This window comes from Camarhynchus parvulus, chromosome 5, assembly GCF_901933205.1.
Source record: "Camarhynchus parvulus chromosome 5, STF_HiC, whole genome shotgun sequence".
NCBI classification, from domain to species: domain Eukaryota; kingdom Metazoa; phylum Chordata; class Aves; order Passeriformes; family Thraupidae; genus Camarhynchus; species Camarhynchus parvulus.
In genome coordinates this window covers 17,085,965-17,104,734 of record NC_044575.1, presented here as the reverse complement: position 1 = coordinate 17,104,734, position 18,770 = coordinate 17,085,965, and the positions used below count along the sequence as shown (strand labels likewise).

Here is an 18,770-nt window from a genome sequence, read left to right as displayed (position 1 = left end):
TATTGATAAAGATAACACACCTCAAAATAATGTTTTCCATTGACTCTCTTCCAGCTCAAATATTTGCTGCCAAGTCAGCTGAGGAAAGAGGAGTTGAACAGTTGCTCTGATTTCCTGCCAGCACCTCAGTGTCCTCAGCTGGGTGCTTGCTTTGGTGTCACTTCAAGGAGAAAGCCAGATACACACAAGGAGGCCCAGCCCAGCAGCTATGGCTCAGCAGGAAAGACTGGAGATAACATCCTTGTCTGGGGTACAATACTTACCTTCCCGTAAGTTATCAGCCCAAACCCTGAAGAGCTGTCCTACCAATGGAACTGTCATGGGTTTGGTATCTGCTGTCGCCTGGCCTGGCTGCAGCCCACTACAAGAGTAACCTGAACACCTGGCACTAACCTTCCTCTCTCTTGGCACCAAACTGTTTTCCAGAAGAGCTGTAGCTCTGCTGATGCCTGGATGAGTCCCCCACAGAGTCAGTCCAGCCTACCTACCCTTTATTCCAGCATTGCCCAACTCAGCTCTGGTCTGACTATCACAAACCAAGCTTCAACCTGTTGTAGCTGTGAATGCTGCCTTGTGCTTCCTGTAGACTTCTCCTGAACCTTCACCAGAGGACAGGCTAACCCTACATGCTGTCCCTTCTAGATTAGCCTTGTTGCTCTCTAGATCTGCTCCAGCTGAGCCTCAGCTCATTCCCTGAACGTTGTGTTTCCTGGCTTAGCCCCACTGCAGCAAAGCCACCCTCCAGGGACACCATTAACTCAGCTGCAGTCCGTCCTGTGCTTTGCAACTAGCAGAATCCAAACAGGAGTTTTCCTCCCATTTCTGCACAGCACAGCCAGGCTCACCTGTGTTCTCCTGCCAGCAGGTTTAAAGGGACCAGTCTCCATCTCACTCCAGGCATTTATGGAATAGCAGACCATGCTGTGAAACAGTTAAGTGCTGATTTTATTCCCAGTGAGAGCAATATGCTCAAATGCATCTCTCCAAAACTGGAGGAAAGAACAAATACCTTGTTGGTATCCATGAAAATTACAAACAATAACATATGACACAGAATACAAGATAAAATGTACATTCAGAAGAGCACTGCTGACTTGAACCCAGCATGAGACTTGGGGCAACACAACCTAAGAAACCAGATCTGTGGGAGTCCCTGGGCCCAAAGTGACAGCTCAAATCTGCAAGTCGTTGTCAGTGCTCTGCACTGGACAGTAAGCACTCTGTAGCCTGAGATGTTAGAACAGCCTTAAATTAGAGAAAAAGCAGAATGATTTTATGCCTCTCATTCAATAATACTGATGGCAGGTCTGAAGCAGCATCAGGGAAGCCACTGATGATTCTTCACGAGGGGAAGAAAACACCAGGATTTATCCAACCTGCAACTGCACTTGACTTTGGGTGGTGCAACCTGGCATTTTTAAACACACTTTTGTTTTTTCAGACTAAGAACAGCCCTTTAAGTAATGTTTAGAGAGTTATGCTGAATTCAAACCTGTCTTGAAAGACTCGAGTTTATTTAAATGACAGTAGTCTTTCAAAAAGCTTGCATGTAATTTTCCACTGTCATTAGTGGGTCATTAATTGAGGGCCATTATCAGATGGGGAACAGAAAGAGAATGGCACTTCAGTAATAAATCATTGAGCAGCTAAAAAGCAGCAAATGCTTCCAGCCTTATACAAGATATTCAGGCTGAAGAACTGGGGAGTTAGCTCAGCATGGCTCATGCCAAACACACAACAGTGCCTTATTTCACAGCTGGCCAGACCAGTTTTTAAAATGCAAATTAAAGTCACGATTTTCACCCAACTTCAGGAGGGGTCACACCTTCACCACTACACAGTCACATTTTCACTGGGAAGATGTGAGAACTACCCCTTGGAAACTGCAAGGGAAATTTTAACTGCACTTACATTAAAGTCTGTCTCAGAAGAGGTCATGGATTTTTACTTTTTTTTTTATAAAATAAAACTGGAACTTTGTCAAAGATCACCAGTATGTAGGTGTCGTCTAAAAAGGTACTTGCAGGTGCAGCATGCTATTTGTTTCATGATAGCTTTTGGAGCAAAACCAAAAGAAAAAGAGCAATTTTTCTAGAAATCAGTTTCTTCTTTCTTCCCCACAAAAACTTAGGTTTTGTTTGGACTTAAGGGAACTGGAAGAAATTTGGATTTTCATGGGGAATACAGTTCACATCTTCATGTGGGCAGAACACTTCATTGACAGAAATGGCTGAACAGTCCCCACCACATCACAGGCCTTCATCACAGGCCTTCATAACATGACTGCACCTCCACTCTCCTATCAAACACTAGTGTACAAATGAACCCAAATGCTCACACCCAGTGTTTCCAGCAGCGTTTCCAGTTTCAGGAATAAGTTATAAATAAATATATGTAACATGACTATTAATTCATCAAACATTACTTAAGCCACTACTCAGCTGACAGACAAACACTTCAGTCTCTAAATTTCTCCACATTTCTGAAAGCTAAAGCTGAAGGTCACAAAGTGGAAGTAGAAAAAAGGTTCATAAATGCACTCTAAACTTCCTGGGATTGGCAGAAGTGGCATGTGAGTACAGACCAAGAGAATCAATGCCCAGCTCCTCAGGAAGACTCAGGCCCTTGAGGAGGGAGCAGTCCCCAGGCACCATCACTCTGGGTACACAGAGGGGTCCCACACAACCCCCATTTTTCTCTGCTAGGTGCTAATCATAGCTATTGCAGAGTCCTCAGTGCTGCTCTCCTGCTCCAGGCCCAGCCGGCGGATGGACTCGCTGTATTTCTGCCGCCCCAGCTCAACGATGGCTTCAACCTCATCAGCGATGTCCTGGCGGCCACTCTCTTTCAGGGCTCTGATCAGCTTGCTCACACAGTCAGGATCCTCTGAGTTCTGCTGAGCCCATGAGAAAAGCATGTCCAGGATCTGCTTATTGAGGTCCTCTCTGAAGAAAGGAGGAAAGCCAGAAGTAACCAACACGCTCTCCTGAGCAGCAAACCAAAGAGACCTTACCTAAGTCCCAGCCACAGCTGGAGCCTTAAAGAAGCTATCCAGACACACAAAGCACTCAGTGGGCCTGCATCTTTTCTACCCAGCATACAGGAGTTGCAGTTCCTGCATGAATGTTTCTCTATAAAATATTTTCCTAATAGAAGTATCAAATTAAGACATTCTGCTTTGGAATATAATTTCCTCACAGGAACACTAGTTTGATTATAACAAGTCTTATTCTCTCCCACTGTTTTGGCTTTTTGGTCAGACTGCATGTCCCGTGATATACCACACGCTCTTTTTGATTAACAATGATATTCACTATTAAAGACATAGATCATTTCTCTTTGTAAGAGATGGAGTCTGGCCAGGAATCTGATCATAGAACAGAATCGGAATGCAACTCAGCTGAACTACAAAGCTCATCAGGTTTGTTATTGCCCGATTTTCTTTTTCAAACAAAAAAATGTATTTTATAATGGCAAGAGAACATAACCAGTTCCCATTATAAAAGGCATTCTTTTCAGAAGAATCATTAGTCAACCCATCTTTAATCCAGTGAAACAATTACAGTGGAAGAACTTTCAACCAGCCAAGCATTGATTTATACTATTACACTGCAGATAGATGGACAGACATATATAATGCATCACTGTTGGTTACTGTGTCCTGTCCTCACCTGTTATTGTATCCTATGCGCTCAATCTGCTGGTAGGTCAGGCCCAGGTTGAGGCCGATGCTCTGCCAGTCAGCTCCCACGCGCCTAGCAATGCTCAGCAGGTTTGCCTGTGTCAGGTAGCCAGTCTCAGCATTGCCCAGGTTCAAGGGAGGGAAGGAGAAACCATACAGGGGAGTGGGGTTCTCATCCCACCGGGGTTTCAGTTGCTGTGTCACAAAGAAGAGAGAAAGAACATTCTTTCTTTTTGTAGAGGACAGTGTCCAGCCACTCAGTCTCCACAGTGAAATCTCCTTCCTTCTACTGGGGAGAAAGGAAGTACTTGGGGCTGAAGGGTCAGGCTGTAAGAAGGAAGGAGGACTTACACTGACAGTGACCAGCAATGCTCACTGCCTCAGGAAAATATCAAATTGTAATGCTCACAGTCATAGCTCACATCGGAAATTTCCTTTCCTGCATTTACAGAGCAGTTGAAAATAAGCCACATCCCTGAAGCATATTTGCCTCAGCAGTAAGAGAGCACTTAGTGTAGGTTCATAGTTGAGGTTCCACGTGTCAGAAAGGGATGGGAGATCATCACACGTGATCGGAAGGGAAGTATTCAGCCTACCGAGGTATTTATTGTGTTAGGCTTCTCAAATGTCACTTAAATTCCGTAGGCAAAAGTTGCATTTCTCACTGTAACCTACAATCCAGCCTTTAAAGCTCACAGCAGAATACCTGCACTCAATGTCTATGTTCAAATCCAGCATAACTACCTCATCCTATTCCTTTCTTTTCTCCTGCTGCATGAGCTGTGTGACTAAGAAATTTATAAACAAAACAGACACTTCCCTTAATTACAACAAGCTTCCTTGCATACTACATTCTCATTTATTCAAAGGATCCACCCTCTCTGACTCTCTGACCACCCACCCAACAAGCCTGTGCTTGACAAGCAAGACGAGCAGGAGAGGTGGAGACCACTCCCAGCTCTTCGTGTTCTCGTTTCAGAAGAACTCGCTCACAGGGAGTGCAAAATCTCCAGCATGACATGGCTGGGCAGCTATTCCATATGCTCATTCATTGCATACCTTCTCATGGAGGAAATAAAATTAGCTGAGCAGAAATGCCATGTTCTTACCCCATCTAGATTAATTTTTCTGTAGGAGACAACTTACAGGTAGTTTGATGGGCAGAGTAGCAAGCCAGAGGGAGTCTGGACCTTTTCTCCTCCTGCTGGCATCTTCAGGGATGCTGTCTGGAACTGCTCCCCGGTAGAAAGAGACCTTTGCAAAGAGAAAGATTGCAGTGAGGCTCTGATTCAAGCACAGTGGCCCAGCCTATTGGCACCATGTCTTTTCCGTCTGGGAAAGAATGAATTCAGCATTCGCATCTATCCTCAGCCCACAAATACAGCCTCTCAATTATGTGTAACTGGGAGGAGCACTGAGGTTCTGCCATAAAGGCTGGACTTTCTGCCAGCACCCCAAAAATTAATGGCAGGAATGTAAGTCAGACAGTTAAGTGATGAGTGATCCTTCGAGATTACACTTCTTGACTGTTCAGAGTTTAGTCAGTGAAATGCAAAGCCAGAGAAAGAGGGTAAGAAAAGAGTCATGCCCAGCACTCAGAGATTATTATAATGATTATTGTAAAAGCGATGATGAAGGAGGAAACAAGAAGTCAGTCTAACTGGTTGTTCACCTGGCCTTTTACAGCTTGGCCTTTTCTGTCCACAGGGGAGGTCACATAGATTTCCTTCATGTTCTTCAAGTGGGAGTAAAAAATAAATGAGAGACGTCCATCCACGCAGTCAGGGCGATCTGTGCAGAGATGCAGGAAGCGTTCAACTTGTGGAGAAAAGTGTGCAGAAGCACATCAGTCATAAAAATAAACCCACCTGGCTATTGCCCTCTGCAGGTTTACAAGAGCATGAGAAGAAATGAAAGTCTGCAAACAGCACTTTCATAAGGAAAAGTAGACAGAAAAGTTATGTGACCAGAGAATGTGACAAGTTCAATGTCCAGGGGCTGGCTGCTGTGAGTAGTGGGGGAGCTGGAGGCAGAGAGGAACACCATGGAGGAGTACAACCCACAGCAGAAACATGTCTAGGGCCAGAGCAGGACAGGAGGGAGGGAGGTAGGAGCAGAACGAGCCCAGTACTGCCATACCCATATCAATGCTGATGCCTCGCTCAAAAGCTGCAAAAAATTGCTCTCCCTCGAACATCTCCACCATGTCAGATGGCTCAGGTCCTCGATAGCGGTCCTGCAGCTTCTTCAGCACTGGGTCAACCTGACAAGGACAACAGTGTTTGGTCAGAAGCACATCTGTCCCTCAACCCATGTTGCTATACCCATGATGTTCCTCTCACCTTCAATAGGGAAGACTAATTTACATGAAAAGGATGTGAACAAATGAACAAAGACACATTAAAAAAGCATTTCAGCACTGTCTCTGTCTTTTTAACATGTCTTTTTAACTTCAAAGACAAGGAGGGATTTACTTGCTACCATATCCCACTCACTATTCAAATACCTTTTCTCTGCAAAAAGACACATGCTACAATAGCACACAGCCGAGGACACCAAAAAGCTCATTTTGGCTTTGTAGCCTGTGATCACAGTGGCAGTGCAAGAGTTGGGTTAGATTCTTCTATTTGTAACAGTAAACTTCTCTCACTCCATGACCGTTCCCAGCAGGATTACAGACACACCCAAACAACCATCTCACACTAAGTGTCATTGATGCCTCATCTGGAGACAGTTTTAGCCCACAACCCAATATAAAAAATCCTTGCAGATGTTTGTGTACACAGGTCACTTCAATACAGGAGCACAGGTAAAGAGAAGGAGCAACCAGAGCAGAGAATTATGGAGAGCTGGATATGCAGCCCATTAGTGGCAGTCTGATAAAATAACCCTCAGCTCACCAAGCTGCACTGCCTGCCAAGGGACACGTTCTCCACAGCTGCACACTCATGCTCACACTAATCTGAAACAATGCTGAGGGCTGATACCCCTAGGAAGAGGCAGCAGAAGAGAATGTGTGAGCACTTCCCATCTCCTTCTTGACAAAATCAGCCAGATTAGCTCACATTCATTGCATAAACTAACCTGATGTTGCATTAAAGCAGACTAAGGAGTGCCCATATGTTCTGTTCCCGTGCTTGAACTGAGAACAGCAAGGAACATAAGGAAAATTACCATTTCTAACCACTCCAGCCGAAAACAAAGCAGTGCTGCTGCCCATACCACTAGCCCATGTCAGACAAGTGATGTGTAAACTTTGACTTAAATTTAAGGCAACGTTTTACCTCATGTTTGCTGGATTATAATAGCATATACATGGCCAGTAACTGTTGTTCAGCTGATTTTAGCAGGCCAGTCCTCAGAGTTTGCAAGGGAGGAAATCAATGCATGGCATTGGCCACTGCAAAGAATGAGTTTTTTCCTTCCCCCAGCTCCCTGTGAGTCAGTATCACATCACCAACAGTGTGGTGACACTGCTGGTCACTGTTTGGTGCACTGCTGCCTTTGTATCCTACAAAGGGAAGCCTGGGAAGCTCAGGAGCAAGGCAGTGCAAAGCAGATCAGACCTTGTGCTTGGGGACACACTGTAGCAGGACTTGCTCAGGATCCCTCTTCCTCTGCAGCGCAATGAAGTTCACCTGGTACAGACGCAGCCGCTCATAGACCTTCTTGGCAATGCCTCCAATGTAGGTCTTGGTAGTGTACCACAGCCAGTACCTGGAGACAAGGAATTAAAAAAAAACATGAGGGACCTACCCAGAGAAAGGTGTCTCTGTGTCACACCCACATGATTGGGAAGAATGACAGGTAGAGACAAAGTGCTACACTGGGCCTGACTTGTAAAAGGAAAATGGAACAGATAGAGTTAATGTTATGGCCTCTGGTCAGAGTGTTGGAAAAGCAAGGCAGAGGAACATCCCATCTTTTCCTCAGGACTAATCTTGCACTTACCAGGAGAAGTGAGTGACTTCAAACATTGCATAAAGATGGGTGAATTCCAGCACCACCTCACTGGTGATGTCATTCCAGGTTTGGCCCTCCAGGTCACCATGGAGTATATGCAGCCTTGACCGATCCAAATTTAGCCCTAAAGACACCAATGATCAAGAGATACTATAGGCAGCAGAAACCTTTATTCATGGCTTTACAAACCCAGCCACAGATTTGGGTGATTTACTTTTTAAAGACACCAAGTATGGGTTCACAGCCTTCTTTTTAGCATCCAGGACTGAACTTTGGTCAAAGAAGAGCAGCAATAAAAGGACCAGGCTATCCCACTGCTTTTGGGATATTCTGGCAAAATATGCAGAGTTAAAATGATAGTGTGCTCATTCCCACCAACAGATTCATTAGACAATTCTCATCCCTAAAATCTAGGGTTATAAATTAAGTTCTATCTCTTTCTAATGTACATCTCACAGACTTTTCAATCCTGATACACTTCAGGCATACAAATACCAGGTAGTGTTATAATGAAGGCCATGTATTTCTTTACAAGAAAACCAGGAGAGGTCAAAGAAAATAGGAGTAAGGACACTCAGGGCACTCAGCAAACAGAGGAATCCTTGGCATGACTGAGGCTGTTTTTAGCAGTTTTCAGAGTGGGATGTAGCTCAGCATACAATCGTATATTTCTAAATGCAGTGGTTCAGCACCTGATTGATACGCAAGGAAAAGAGAAGGCAGACCCCTGGAGGCAGCATGTTCATTTCTTGCTTCAAGCTATTCCCAATCATGAATCAAAGCTCTTTTACGATGCGTCTCCTCAGTGGGCAAGAGTGCCTCTCCAATCCACCACAGCAAAACCAGCAGTTAAAATGCACATGTGGTTTGGCAGAGAAATCCTTTTGCCAAGACCATTCTCCCAGCTTGTCTGGTCTGTGAACCCCAGCCCTGATCTGATGGACCTGAACTACCTTCAGCTCCCACCGCCCTGCACCACCACGCAGTCAGCGGACACGCCTTGCTGTTCCTGCAGGAAAAGCAGCAAGCTTTATTAACAACAGAAGAGGCAAATAAAATTCTCTCTTGCCCTTTGTGGTTTTCCAAATATGGCATTTCCCTTTGTCAGTTTTGGGAATAAGCTGACCTGTGACCCCGGGGGGAAGAGGCAGCTGAATTCTCACTGGCTTGAGAAAATCCACCATGGAGTCCTGGGAGAGGTAGAGCAGGGGACTGGCTCTGCACTCTGCTTGGGCTGTGATTTCCTGTATCTCTTCTGCAGAGACTGGCAGCACCTGGATGTGGCAGACAGCACAGTGAGCAGAGCAGTCAGGCACCAAATTCCCACACTGCTCACTCAGTCCCTCCAGCACCCAGCAGGCAAATGCTGCTCTTGCTGCAGGGCCCGTTGAGAAATAAAGCACAGTGAACTTCAGCTGAAGTCTGGCAACCTGTCGGGCTGGGATGGACTTAAAAGTATTACAAGAGCATCTCACAGCTCTAGAGAACAATTCATTTTAGTGGGGTGATTTTAGAATTAGATCCCCATTAGATTCCTCCACCACCCCCAATTCTCACTGAGCTGTTTTCTTAGGGTCAATTTTGCAAGGGAAAGAGAGGCAAAATCTTTTTGTGTTCCCTTCACAGCAGCTACATGCTGGTCTGCTGGAGATCCCCTTCCCACACAGGGCAGCACAGAGCAACGCTCATGTTGCAGGGAAGTAAAGAGAGAAGGTGATCTGAGATGGGTCAGCCCATGAAGCAACCACGTCTAGACATGAATTGCCCTAGCAGACATCTCTGCTCGGTTCTGTACTGAACATGAGAAAACAGCTGCACCAGAGCTCACCAAAAAGCATGCATACCTGCAGCTTGACACTACGAGGCTCTTCGGTGACTCCAGGAGGAAAGATCACTTTGATGTTTGGATCCACACTGGAAAAGAGCAATGTCCCCTCTGCTGGCACTTTGCATTCATTTTGGACAAGTCGAGACACAACAAGGAACCAAGAGAAGTGAAGGACACAACAGTGGGCCACACACTTCTGTGACAGAAGACAAAGAAGAAAACATATAGGTATATAACTTAATACAATAAAGGCAGGAAAATGAGTACCAGCCAAGTAGAAGAAAGTACTAAATCAGGGATGAAACATGGCAGGATGCAATTTATCAACTCTCTACATGAGAGAGGAAACCTGGAGCTGAAATCCACTAAATTTTATTACAGCTGGTCAAAAAACAGCTCATGAGATGTTTCAAATAGGTTCACTCTTGGCTGGGCACAACCAAAGAGGGGAACAGGAACAAAGTGTGTTCCTGGTAATTTCAATCTGCTCACCTTTGATCTTCTCTTCTGCTTCACTCTCGTTTTCAGATCATTCCAGCTCTGCCCACTGAAGGTCCGAACCACCACCTCATGCTGGTGAGGGGTTTGAGGTGAGATATATGGCATCCAGATCTGCACCTCCTGGCAAAAAAGCATTCCTGTGAGAGACACCAACTGAAAGGATAAAACCAAGGCCAGCTCTACTCTGTGGCTTCCTATGCAGATGAGGGAGGGCAGAGCATGGCCTGTATGCAGGGAATGAAAGAACCTGCTCTGCCCTGTGGTCTTTGGGGAGATGACAGGAAATGTCAGGTCTGCTATGGACTTTGATGGTGGGAAAGGTTCAGCAGCTTCTGAGCAAAAAGAGCAAAGCAACCTTTGCAGTGAGCTGCTGTCAGCCATGATGGGGCTGGTAGGGGGTGTGGGAACTCCCCAGCTTAAATGCAAACCACATAATCAGACTCTTAGAAAAGGATGCAAACCATTCTCCTTCCAGGCTAAGGCCAGATGCTGGACTCATCCTCTAGTAGAGCAGGGGGGTTGTGAGTGAGAAAGGTTCTAGCTCAGCTCAATCAGGAGCAGTGGGCAAGGCAAAGGTGCCAGATCAGCACAGTATCAGAGAAGCCGGCTGCCTCCTTTCTCTCTGCATCAGGGCTTCTTTGAGACGGTGCCCTGCAGCTACTTAAAAGCACCAGGGATGGGGGTAACTGTCTCACAGGTCCCAAAAGGCCTCTCAGAAAACTCTACTGAGCTACTGCAAAGGCAGATTCATCAGGAAGTAACGTGGGTGTATCCTTACCTGCTGGAATTGGATGCCATGAGGCTGCAGCTCCAGGACTCTACTGAGCAGGACATCGTGGTGTCTCAGCTTTACCCACTGTGGATCTGGCGTGAGGGATCGGAAGTGGATCCGCAGGGGAGCAGAGGCAGCCCCCGGAGGAAAGTAGAAATGGATGCCACAGGCCAGGACCACTCTGCAGCCTTCAGAGGTGACAGTAAAGCTTCCAGAAGACATGCATGAATTTATGACATTGTGCAGTGACTTCAGCCCTCCAAAAATCGACAGAATCATCTCATATTTGTGTTTCACTGGCCTATTGAGACTATAGGCTCCTATACATTCCTGCAATACCCACCATGCACCTTGTCTGTAATGTAAGTTCTTAATAACAGCGGCTTACCTGCCCTCTCCTGATGCAAGGAAGTGTCTTTTTAGCCTTCTGGTACTGGATTTATCTGTGGCAACAAGAAGACTTAGGTAGGAGAAGGAGACAGAGGTTACTTAAACCAAGACAAAGAAAGGCTGAACAGTTTTGGCTTAATCCTAATCTGACAGAAATTGCTAATGGAATCCTGGTCACACTGCAGTGGGCCCCAGAACACACTGCAGCAAGAGGATGGCATGTGGTCCCGAGGTCCCAGGACATACTGAAAATGCTAGCTCTCCCCCAGGGAAACTCAGAAGCAGAGGGAATTTGAAAATATTTCAGTTTACCTCTGCAGCTCTCAGGGCCATGTTTGATTGCCTGGGGCCACCCCGGGAATCAGTGCTTGCTCCTGTGAACATGAGCACCACTGGGAAACCCTGCTCAGATTCCTGCCCACTTCATCACCTTCCTCTAAGAATAAGAGCTGCTCCTTTGCAGCCTGTGAACCTCAGGAAGGCAGGAGGTAACTGCACAGCAGAATGACCCCTTGCTGTTCTCTGAGGTTCTAGCATGAGCCATCACAGCCTTAGGGCCATGCAGCAAGTCCAGGAACTGGGGCTCACCTCTGCTAAAAAGGTTGGACCCCTTTAAGGACCTCTCCTGATCTGTTTCCTGTGAGTCCCATTTTCATTTCCACTGTAAAACCCTACCAAGAAAACCCAGTTCCAGGGACCACTGAGCCCTTCAGACTGGGATAGGCCTCATAAAACCATAACTAATACTGTCTGTATCCTTACAACTTAATAATTATTCCAGTGAAATAAATGCTGGTCTGATTCCCCCCTGCTTGTCTTCTCTAATCCAAACCCATCTACACCATGCTGGGCTGAGTGAGGGAACAGCTGGGCAGAACACACAGCAGCAGAAGCCTTGCAATTACCAGCCTGTGGGGATGGTTCTGTTTCTCCCAAGGGATTGCCTCGGACGTGCACAAACGGCAAGGCCTGGATCTCAGCAGGGATGGCACGGAGGCAGTTGTTCTGCAGATCAAGTCTGGACAAGTTGGGCAGGCTGGCAAGAGAGGCAGGGACTGTCACCAGGAGATTGCTGTGGAGATGCAGCCGACGCAGAGACTTCAAATTGGCTGCAGGTTGGAACAAGAAGTGACCCCCCATCTGTGCTGTTAATTGCATTGCATATCAGCTCGAACCCTCCCTCTCCCCTCAGCCCATGTAAACACACACATAATGAAGGAAAAGCACAAAAGCTTAACATCCCTTTAGCTCACAAAATAAAGGAGTGCAAGGAATTAGCTGAGAGGCAACATAGCCTCCTCTGTCCTCTCTTTTCAGCTACAAGTAAGACAGCTCTCTAACAGCATCAAAAACGACCTTGGTCACAATGTAATAGAGGACCCAGGAAGCTGGGCAGCCAAAGTCAGAGCCCAGTTCTGTGGACTGGTCCACACTGGACAGTGTGATTTCAAGCCCAGATTTTCACCCCATCAAACCTCAGCTCTTCTGCTACCCAAAAGCAGCCAGGGTAGATCCTCAGTCCTTGTAAATTGTATTGAAATCTCAGCAGTGTCACTGATTCACAGAAATAGAAAGCATAGTCCAGAGAGTTGTTAATGCTCAAAGGCACTGACTGAACGAAGCACAATCATTCTGGATACCCCTTCCATTTGGCTCCAATATAAAACGGTTTATGCTAACAACTCTGGGGATAGAGACCAAGGGTCTCAGAGGTTGTACCAAAAGCTTGGCAAGCCCATGTCCTTCTCTTCCCCAATAAAATACATACCTAGGGAGTCTGGGATGCTCGATAAGCAATTCCCAGAGAGATCCAGCTCTGTGCAGTTGTGCAGATTCCCAACTTCTTCAGGGAGCAATTCCAAAGCATTTTCTGAGAGATCCAGATCCTGCAGCATTGACAGCTCCCCAATGCTCTGAGGTAAGTCCTTCAGCTGATTTTTCATTGCAGAGAAGAAAGTCAGTTTGCTCAGACAGCCAAAGTCCTCAGGAAGTGTCACTAGGCAGTTGTGGCTCACCAGGAGCACACGGAGGCTGGGGAGGTGGAGAATGCAGCTCGGCAAGGTGGAGAGTCTATTGAAGCTGAGATCCAGGTGGGTGAGACACCTGAGGTTCCCAAAGTCTGGTGGCAAGCTTGTCAGGGAGCCATGCTGATAGGAACCAAACTTATCCCTAGCATGGCCACCTGGGTGGAGGGAAGTGGAAGAAGAGGTCAGTATGCTACCAGGAGAGCTCACCAGCCTCATGTGAGACTCAGCTCAGAGATCCACAAGATGGGGAGTTACTGATAACAACGAGCAGCACTAATCACAAAGTACTCAGAGAAGAGAGTTTTCTGCGCCATGCCTCAGTTTCCTATCATTGAAAGGGGTGTAACAGTGAAGAGCTGTTATGAAATCAGGAGATGCCACAGTGAACCACTACAGCTCTGCTAAACACATCCGGAGTCAAGAGAACGAGCCAGGCCACCACGTTACCACACTTCAGCAGGGTGGCCCATACACCTCCAAGATCCCACTCTCCTTCCCCACTTCTTCCTCACTACCAGTGGCCAACAACACTTTATGGATCAAGGAAATAGTCCTTGCCCTCAAGGATTTATCCATGCTGCTGAGAAGCAAACAGCCCTGAGGACTGAAATCTGCCCTTGCAAGACTGGAAGGCATACCTGAAGAAAGAGGAGTGAAAATGTGGGGGGGCAAAGTAGGTAATTCAGTATTTTGTAGGCAGACATGAGGAAAGCAGTGAAAATGTGGGGAGGAAAGTAGGTAATTCAGTATTTTGTAGGGCAGACAGCAAAGAGAGGGATTAATTAAATTTCCGTATCCCAGCTTGTGATTCTCAAATTAGAGAAGGGCTGCACCCCTGGAAAATAACTTGAGCAAACAAAAGGAAACTTCCAAACTTTTCCACTTATTCATTGTTTCATACTCCTTCTGTACTGTTTTCTATTTATATCCATATACAGCAGAGGGCACCAAATATATAATTTTTTTTTTTTTGCTGCATAATGGTACAAAATGAGAACAACCAAACAGGCACATCGCACTTTGTACATAAGATTTTACTGAACTACTTTATTGCGCTTCAGGATGCTCAGGGTTGTGTGTGCATCTCACAAAACAAGACTGATAAAAAGTACTGCTGTTACTGCCACCTTACTAAAGGGGGGAAAGACAAATCAAATTATTCACAAGAGAAATTTGTGACAGATATAGAAACAAACCTCAGACTTCTCAGTTTTCACCTGGAACCCTGAATTCTACCCCAAACTCCCCCTTTTTGTACTTATTTATTTTTAAAATTCTACCTCCCAAAGAGCAAATTATTCAGTCTGATACAGAAATTAATACAAATTGTACTGATATCATACCACAATAAATAGATGAGACAGTCAAATCATGGTCTAATATTTATAGCTCCAGCAGTTATTACACTTTGCCAAATTACCTGCACAACCTGTGTCCTACTTTAGATAAAATGTTGAACAGCCTCTTCTGGTCTGTCTTGAACTTTGCTAAACCTACAGTCACTGACAGTAAGCAAGGATTAAGCATGGATTGATTCAGACAGAAACACAGCAAATACAGCTTATTATACTCTCAAAAATGAAATAGGGGCTGAACATTCACCAAAAGATTCAACACCTTTCAATCCCCCTCTTCTTGCATAACTCCAAAAACGCTCTTCTTCTAGAGAATGGCTACAGAAAATGCTGCAGCATCAACCCAATGAGACTCCAAAAACCCAGTCCCCAGGCAGATGTAAAAACAAAGGGAGGAAATAAGAGTCCAGAAGCTGTATCTTGTTGAAATCTCTGAGCATTCAGCTCTGAGCAAGGTTGAGCCAAAGCTGAGGTGAGGGGCACTGGAACAAAACACTTCCAAGGGCAGTTTGTCCTGCAGATGTGGAGAGAAGGATTAAAAAAAATCTGAGCCTAGAAAAGCTGGATGGTGATGGGCCCCAGAATTTACCTTTAAGCACCAGGGATTTCAGGTGCTTCAGATGAGGAAGGTTGTCCAGGGTGGTGTCAAGGAGGCAATCGTTGCTGCTGAGCCGGAGGAACTCAACCTGGACCAGCTCTCCCTGTTGCTCCTTGAACAGCTGGAGGAAACGGCGGCAGCCGTCAGGATAAACATCCAGGTTCAGTCTGTTGTCAGCAAGGCAGGAGCCAGCCAGGGCAGGAGCCCCCAAAGTCCCCTCCCCGCACTCATCCCTGAGCCCCAGCAGCTCTGCCATCTTCTGCATCTCATCCACAGGGTCCAGACATGCTCTGACTTGCCAGGCAGGCAGGCACTGGCAGCACCACAAGGCAGCTGGGACAAGGAGATGAGGAAAGATGGCTCTGAAAAAGAACACAGTGCACAATGAAGGCTCCTGCCCCAGTCCAGAGTGGCTAGAAACAGTTCATAACCACAGCAAGATGGTAGGAAAGATTACATGCATGTTACTGAAAGCTTTGGAGGCAATGAGCACAGAAATGCAGCATGACAGATGTCACAGAGCCTTCTCTTCCTAAAGAAAACCTCTGAATTTTGCCATCCAATATCTCAGCAGAGAATGGAGCAATTATGCACCATCAGAATAAAGACCAATATTAACTTTAAAAGACATAAATGTAAATGCCTATGCCTAATGCAGATCTCAAGGTGCCTTAGTACAAAGCTTTACAAATAGAGAAGAAAACTGGGGCAGGGAGAGCTGAGCGAGAAGCAGAGCCCAGATGTGACAGGTCCAATCGAACCCGGTTGTGAAACCCAGTGTCAATGGGATAAAAGCAAGTGGACAAAGGGCAGCAGAGAAAACGTGTCAGGGCCAGTGACAGGGCTAGAAAAGGCATGTTGGTGGTGCAGGAGCAACACCTCCTGAGCTTGGCAATTAAACTAGGTCATGGTGTGAATATCAGAAGTTCTTTGTAAACCCTGCCATGGATCAAATTGATAAACATAAGTTTCCTTTGAGTGATGCAGAATTAGAACAAACTTAGCTCCAATGTCCAAGGCCAGCAGGCCAGAAACAAGATAATGCCCCAGCAACAACGTGAGGAGCAGTGCTTTTACTGTTAGCCTGTGGGACACAGCAGCACTGATGTTCCCAAGGCACAGTCTGGGGGAGGCATCATCTCCTGAAAGGGCAGAAATGCCTCACCCTGAAAGGACAGAAATGTAAAGGCAAGAAGAAGAGGAAGCAGAACCCAGATGCAGCTCACAAATTGTGCTGGGTCCTCGTTGAACCCGGTTTGTGAAACTGAGTGACAAGGGGATAAAAGTGAAACTACTGCTTTAGTATAAAGGTGAGCATTTCTTACAAAGGCATGGTGCACAACATGCACACAGCCCCCTCATAGACATGTGTATGAAAAAAGTCCATCAGCTATAGCTTTGTAAACCTGTCAGTGGTGAAGGAACCAGAGGGCAGGTCCAGAAGCCACAGAGGCAGCCTCAGGGCCAACAGACGTGGATAGACGTGGTGCCACAGACACTCTGAAACACATGCCTGCACATGGACACACAGCCCTGCACATGGACACACACCCCCGCACATGGACACACAGCCCGGCACATGGACACACAGCCCTGCACATGGACACACACCCCCGCACATGGACACACAGCCCCGCACATGGACACACAGCCCTGCACATGGACACACAGCCCCGCACATGGACACACAGCCCCGCACATGGACACACACCCCCGCACATGGACACACAGCCCCGCACATGGACACACACCCCCGCACATGGACACACAGCCCCGCAAATGGACACATACCCCCGCACATGGACACACAGCCCTGCACATGGACACACACCCCCGCACATGGACACACAGCCCCGCACATGGACACACAGCCCCGCAAATGGACACATACCCCCGCACATGGACACACAGCCCTGCACATGGACACACACCCCCGCACATGGACACACAGCCCCGCACATGGACACACAGCCCTGCACATGGACACACACCCCCGCACATGGACACACAGCCCTGCACATGGACACACACACGGCCCTTCACATGGACACACACACAGCCCTTCACATGGACACGCAGTCCCTCACATGGACACACAGCCCTGCACATGGACACACACCACCGCACATGGACACACAGCCCTGCACATGGACACACAGAACCTCATGCATGGACACACACACATGCCTGCACATGGACACACACCCCCGCATATGGACACACAGCCCCGCACATGGACACACAGAACCTCGTACATGGACACACACACGGCCCTGCACATGGACACACAGCCCTGCACATGGACACACACCCCGGACATGGTCACAAACAGCCGGACCGGGTTGCCCGCAGCCCCCTGTGCCCCGGCCCCGTCCCCCAGGCCCGCTGTCCAGGCCCCGGCAGCAGCCGCAGCCGCGCCCCGTGCCCGGCCGAGCACGGCCCCGCTCGTCTCACCCCTCCGCACCGGCCCCGGGCGCTCGGCAGCCGGGGCTGGGCCGGGCAGGGCTCTGCCCGCCACTTCCTGAAAAGTTCTCGGGAGCTGCGCCGCGATCCGGGGCGGGACGGGACGGGGGAGGTGCCAAAGGGAGCGGGACACGGGCCGGAGCTATGGGGAACCATATCCAGGCGTCTTGCTGCCACAGCAAGGGCACGAAAAGAGATTTTTTCCCCACACGGCCACGGCCCTGGCACCGCAGCCGGTCCCGGTTCGGCTCCCCTGGGCTCCAAGGGAGCGGGAGGCACGGGCAGCTCTGGGTGTTGTGCTCATTCCATACAAATCCAGGGAGAGAAATGGAGCGGAGGCTGCGAGCCTAAGAGGGTGCAGGGCTGGGGCTGCCCTGAAGGGAGATTGTAGCCAGGTGGGGTCAGCCTCTTCTCCCAAGCAACAAGTGACAGGACAAGAGGACGTGCTCTCCAGCTGATGCCCAGGTTCAGGCTGGAAGTCAGGAAGAATTGCTTTACAGAAAGGATGGTCAGGCATTGAAATGAGATGCCCCGGGAAGTGGTGGAGTCACCGTCTCTGGAAGTGTTTAAGGAAAGTGTTTAAGGAAAGACTGGACATGGCACTCAGTGCCATGGTCTAGTTGACAGAGTGGTGTTTGGTCATAGGTTGGACTTGATGATCTCAGAAGTCTTTCCCAACTTATTGATTCTGGGACTCTGGATGCAAGCTGCACATGGCCCTGAGGGAAATTTCTCTTCCCACAGGTAGTAGACAGCAACCACTGACTACTGCTCCAAGCTCTGGCTCAATTATAACACCCTGAGCCTGGTTGTTTTCTGAGAGCACCTGAACTACCAGAGAAGCCCCAGCACACTGGGGATCTCTGGGGCACCCCCAGGGCAGCACGGCAGAGACAGCCACAATCCACACACAGCCCTGCTGCTGAACCAGCACTCCTGGTTTGTTTGGGTCCAATGGGTTTAAGCATAGTGTTAACTTTTTACTTCTATTTCTTTCCCCAGTGCAGGAAATCAAGTGAACAAGCATAGGTGGTGACTCCCATAATCCCATGGCAAGACCTTGCCACAGGATTACCACCTCCCAGCCTCCCAGCACAGGAGAGCAGCCCTGTCCCTCCTGCAGAGAGCTTTGCCTCAGTGTGCTGTCCCACAAGTGTGTTTTGTCACCCAGTGTGGAAGAGGCCAACCTAC

The 18,770-nt window shown here is 47.7% G+C and overlaps 1 protein-coding gene across 1 annotated transcript; it reads right to left on the bottom strand.

The window, feature by feature from the left end:
* Window positions 1–944: 944 nt before the first annotated feature.
* On the bottom strand, window positions 945–17,674 carry PIDD1 (p53-induced death domain protein 1). The gene is made up of 16 exons (XM_030949438.1): window positions 17,571–17,674; window positions 15,108–15,478; window positions 12,905–13,318; window positions 12,042–12,245; window positions 11,135–11,189; window positions 10,753–10,954; window positions 9,966–10,094; window positions 9,490–9,669; window positions 8,772–8,919; window positions 7,634–7,769; window positions 7,249–7,399; window positions 5,822–5,945; window positions 5,355–5,473; window positions 4,829–4,936; window positions 3,672–3,877; window positions 945–2,945 (listed from the first exon to the last, which is right to left on the bottom strand). Exons 2-16 carry the CDS (start codon window positions 15,379–15,381, stop codon window positions 2,702–2,704), a joined length of 2,694 nt encoding a protein of 897 aa, XP_030805298.1. The 5' UTR covers window positions 15,382–15,478; window positions 17,571–17,674; the 3' UTR covers window positions 945–2,701.
* Window positions 17,675–18,770: the final 1,096 nt, after the last annotated feature.

Bases quoted from the DNA above. Each gene is read 5' to 3' on its own strand.
- PIDD1 (XM_030949438.1), bottom strand. From the start codon at position 15,381: ATGCAGAAGATGGCAGAGCTGCTGGGGCTCAGGGATGAGTGCGGGGAG. The intron at 9,670-9,965 runs GTGAGCAGATTG...CTTCTGTCACAG, and splicing joins AGCAGAAGAGAAGATCAAAG to AAGTGTGTGGCCCACTGTTG. The intron at 5,946-7,248 runs GTCTGATCTGCT...TGTCCTTGTCAG, and splicing joins AGTGTGTCCCCAAGCACAAG to GTTGACCCAGTGCTGAAGAA.